General features: G+C 41.2%; 1 protein-coding gene across 3 annotated transcripts in view; it reads right to left on the bottom strand.

The window, feature by feature from the left end:
* Positions 1-3,783, bottom strand: part of caskin1 (CASK interacting protein 1) — a gene marked incomplete in the record, with an annotated part of 59,042 nt that overhangs the window by 20,503 nt on the left and 34,756 nt on the right. For all 3 annotated transcript variants that reach the window (XM_014008815.1, XM_014008812.1, XM_014008813.1), the window contains 2 exon segments: positions 733-842; positions 3,219-3,300. In XM_014008815.1, coding sequence (XP_013864269.1) covers positions 733-842; positions 3,219-3,300 — 192 coding nt within the window.

Below are 3,783 nucleotides of genomic sequence, written 5' to 3'. Positions count from 1 at the left end.
ACACACACACACACACACACACACACACACACACACACACACACACACACACACCGACATAAATATCAAGCAAGTGATGCTTGTATTCAATATGGATACATGCCTTTTCAGTACAATCAGTGAGTTATCAGCTTCAACTAATCCTGTTTTTTTTCTTCAAATAAACACTCAGTAAAATTCACGTTATTGGTGTAGGCTCCAAAATTCACGCTTGTTTTGCTGAGATAGTCCACCCACACGGTGCACATTCCCCAGCACCTGTTACCACACACATACACACACAATTACCATTATGTTAATCAAAGTTATTCTTGCCTGTAGTGCTCTACTTATATATGGTTATTTATTTTAGAGCAAAGAAAAAAAATACTGCAATGAAGAGGAGAAGCTGCAACTAAAGGAGTGAATAATGATGTAAAGCACGTAACTGAGAAGAGAAAGAAGAAGAATCTCTCACACATTCGTACGAGATCCACTCACACACTCACCGTGTCGTGGCTGCAGCCGAACACTCGCAGCACGGACGAAGCCAGCTGTGAGAGAAACCGCTGGGACATCTTGGTGTGTGTGTGTGTGTGTGTGTCTGTGTGTGTGTGTCTGTGTGTGATGTCAGTGGGGCTGAGGTGACTGAGGAGCTACATTCTCATCACACTGCAGTTGGAAGCTGCTCGTCTGTACGAGACTCGTGCTTTTTCAGATGACTAAATCTGTGGGGATTCGGGGCTGTCCTACCTTCCCTTCGCACGGCACCTCCCCCTTCCTGGTTGCCGTGGCATCATAAGGCGGCGCTTCGTGCAGCGGACAGCCTGATTGGCTTGATGTGCGAGAGGAGCTGGCAGAGCCTGTTGGTAGGAACATGGTTGGCTCGTTACAAACCGTCTTTGAACACTTCCGTCAATCAACAGATGAAGTTTACTCATCTCGCTGTCTGACCTCCAGCCTCCTCCTCCAAATGAATTCTGACCAGTCTTTGCTTTGACAAAGAACCAATCACAATCCTGCTTTCAAAAAGACAAAAATATTCTGAACCAATTGCACCCTTCTACACTTCCTCCTACGTCCCCTGCTTTGGCCATCTGTGTATTGAACAAGCCAAGATCTCTGTGAGTGTAGAAGTTACACCTTTTTTTCCCAAAGGCCAGGCATTTAAGAACTCTTCACTTTTTTATGTTTTTATCCCATTCTTCCATAACAAGCTTTGTAGCACTTCCATATTTGCACTCTATTGTTGTGTCCATCTTCCAGAAACAGTTGTCACCTCTTGAAGGCCCTTTTTCCTTCCCCTTTTGTCTTACTGTGAGTCTAAACAACTTTCCCTAATTTCATTCTCTGCCCCTGGATCAACCACTTTGTCTCTGAAACAAAGCTGGTTCTTCCAGAGACACTCTCCAGTCCAGAAGCCAACATCAAACCTTCGGCTGACCTGAGTTGACCCACAAGGCATCAATCTCAGGAGCTGAACAAGAGTACTGGATATAACACATTACACGCCCATTAACAAACTATTATACAAAATGGCCCAAGCAAGCAATGACCTTGTATACTTTTAGACTTTTGCAACCTTGATCTTTAGGCTGCAGTGATAAGTGTCATGATCTGTGTTTTTGCTTTCACTTCCTAGTGTTTCTCTGTTCCCCTGTGTATCTCTTCCCTGCTGTCTTGCCTTCAGCCCCGCCCATGCTCACCTGTTTCCTCTTGTGTCTCCCCAGGTGTTTCCCATTGTCTCTTAATTTGTTTGCTTTATATTTCTGAGTCTTGCCATCAGTCTTTGCTGGTTCATTGTTGAGCGTACTCTGTTCTGTGTTTGGACTTCCTGGTCCCTGTAAGTACTTGGATTTTTTTGAGCTGCCTCGCCAGCCTTTTCTGTTTTATTAAAGCTTTTTGTTCCTTTTTTTGAACCTCTCCTGCACCCTGGGTTTTTCCTGCTCCAATTTGTGTCAACAAAAAGTGTACAAGACACTGTCTAGTGATGGTGCTTTATATTGATGAAGTTTTGTTAAATTAGCTTGAGCAAATCAGGTTATTGGTRGGACAAGAGAAAGTTCATAAACAGATAAAGGCTATACTATTATCCATCCACTTTTGGCAGGAGTAAAAAAGTCCTCTTCCAGTAATGGTTATGGTGAGTGGGGATGAATAAAGAGTCCACATGAGAAGGGGCCTCGTAAGTGGGCCCATTGCGCTCCCCAAAAGGAGASTGAGACAAACCTTCGCATCCCTCAGATGAAGGACATGAGATTAGAAACACTCAGTGTTCTGAGTTTCTCGGGATCCAAAAAGGGGTCCCCAAGAATTATTTTCCTTTGACTGCTCAGAGCCARGCAGTGGCCTAAGTAGTGCAAAGAGGTCTCTAAACCAATGCCACAGGCATCACACAGACCATTGTCATGGAGTCCCATCAGCATTTTATAGCAATTACACAGGTTGTGCCCAGTTAGGAATCCAACCAGTGTACTTAAAATGTTCCTTGTCAGGGTAATGAGAGTTTCACAACTTCAAGTAAGATTTGGTCCATATATCAGTTCCTGTGCCAGTCTACAGTCCGTCAGTTCCCTCCAGCAGATTGAGTGTTGACGTCTAATCCAGGCCTGTAGGGCAGTCCTACAGACTGTTGTTGAAGTACCTACAACAGGCTCTGGTCCTGGTAAAGYGGTGTTTCTTTTTTGCTTTGGCAGATGATATTCTGATGTTAAAGCAAGATTCTGCACTGTTTTGGTAATTCCATTACCAAACCTCTTCGCTCACTAAATTCTCRATTGAAATTCATTGAAACTACATCTTGTGCCTCAGATTACAATTTTATTCTGTTTTCCACCTTAATCAAATCTTTCATTCCCATTTTATTCATAATTTTGAAATATATTAGATCAATTTAGAGACCTTAGTCATTATTCATAATTTGCAGTAACTGTTGCCATATCTAAATAAATAAATTTTAATCTAAAATGTAAATTCTGAGCTGTCGTGCCTATATATGTATGTGGCTTTGTGATCCCTTCAAACATAAAGAACTCACATATCTTATTTTACTGATACCGACAAAAAATAATTATTCCCTTTTAACAGGGGTGGTGTCACAACATGTTTTAAAATAAATTTAAGAATTATTTAACAATCTTATTGTTTAAAATATTAAAACTTGTTCCCCTATACCAAGATTCTCATCAGTAAAGTTTCATGTCTATAAAACAGTTGAGTGTGGATCTTGTTCATCTTGCCTGCAGGTTGGTCCACAGACTTGGTCTGCTCCATTAGATGCTCCTTGGCTTTGGCAGACTGAGACAAGACAGTGGCCAGAAGCTGCAAACACACACACACACATATTTATTAGCATTTACATGCCTTGACATACGCAATTAGGAAATTCAAATTTATACATTTTAGAAAAGTTATTAATGTTTTTGGACATCTTTGGGGTAATAAAAKAAATTGAAAACGCAAAAAGTGACATAAACTATAAATAATGGAGTAAATGTCCATGTCAATTAATTTATATAGCACATTAAAAACAACATGAGTTGACCAAAGTGTTTCACATTTTTCCTTTTTTATTATGGTCTGATCAGGAGCGGACCAGGGAGAAAAAGTGGCCCAGGAGTTCCTGACAGACTGGCCRACTTCCAACTCCTRACGTTACTAAGACTTGAACATGATTCTGTTCAAAATAATTACAAAACAAGCATTTGTTTGAGGCTGATATAGTGTGTACCAGTGAAGCTAAGGGTGTATTCAGACCAGGAAAGTCCTTTGGTCCAATTGTTTGGTCCGGACCAAAAATGGACT

The sequence above is a fragment of the Austrofundulus limnaeus genome, unplaced genomic scaffold (genome assembly GCF_001266775.1).
Source record: "Austrofundulus limnaeus strain Quisiro unplaced genomic scaffold, Austrofundulus_limnaeus-1.0 Scaffold53, whole genome shotgun sequence".
In the NCBI taxonomy this organism is placed as follows: Eukaryota; Metazoa; Chordata; class Actinopteri; order Cyprinodontiformes; family Rivulidae; genus Austrofundulus; species Austrofundulus limnaeus.
The sequence above is the reverse complement of the archived record's forward strand: the minus strand, read 5'-3'. Positions and strand labels throughout refer to the sequence as shown.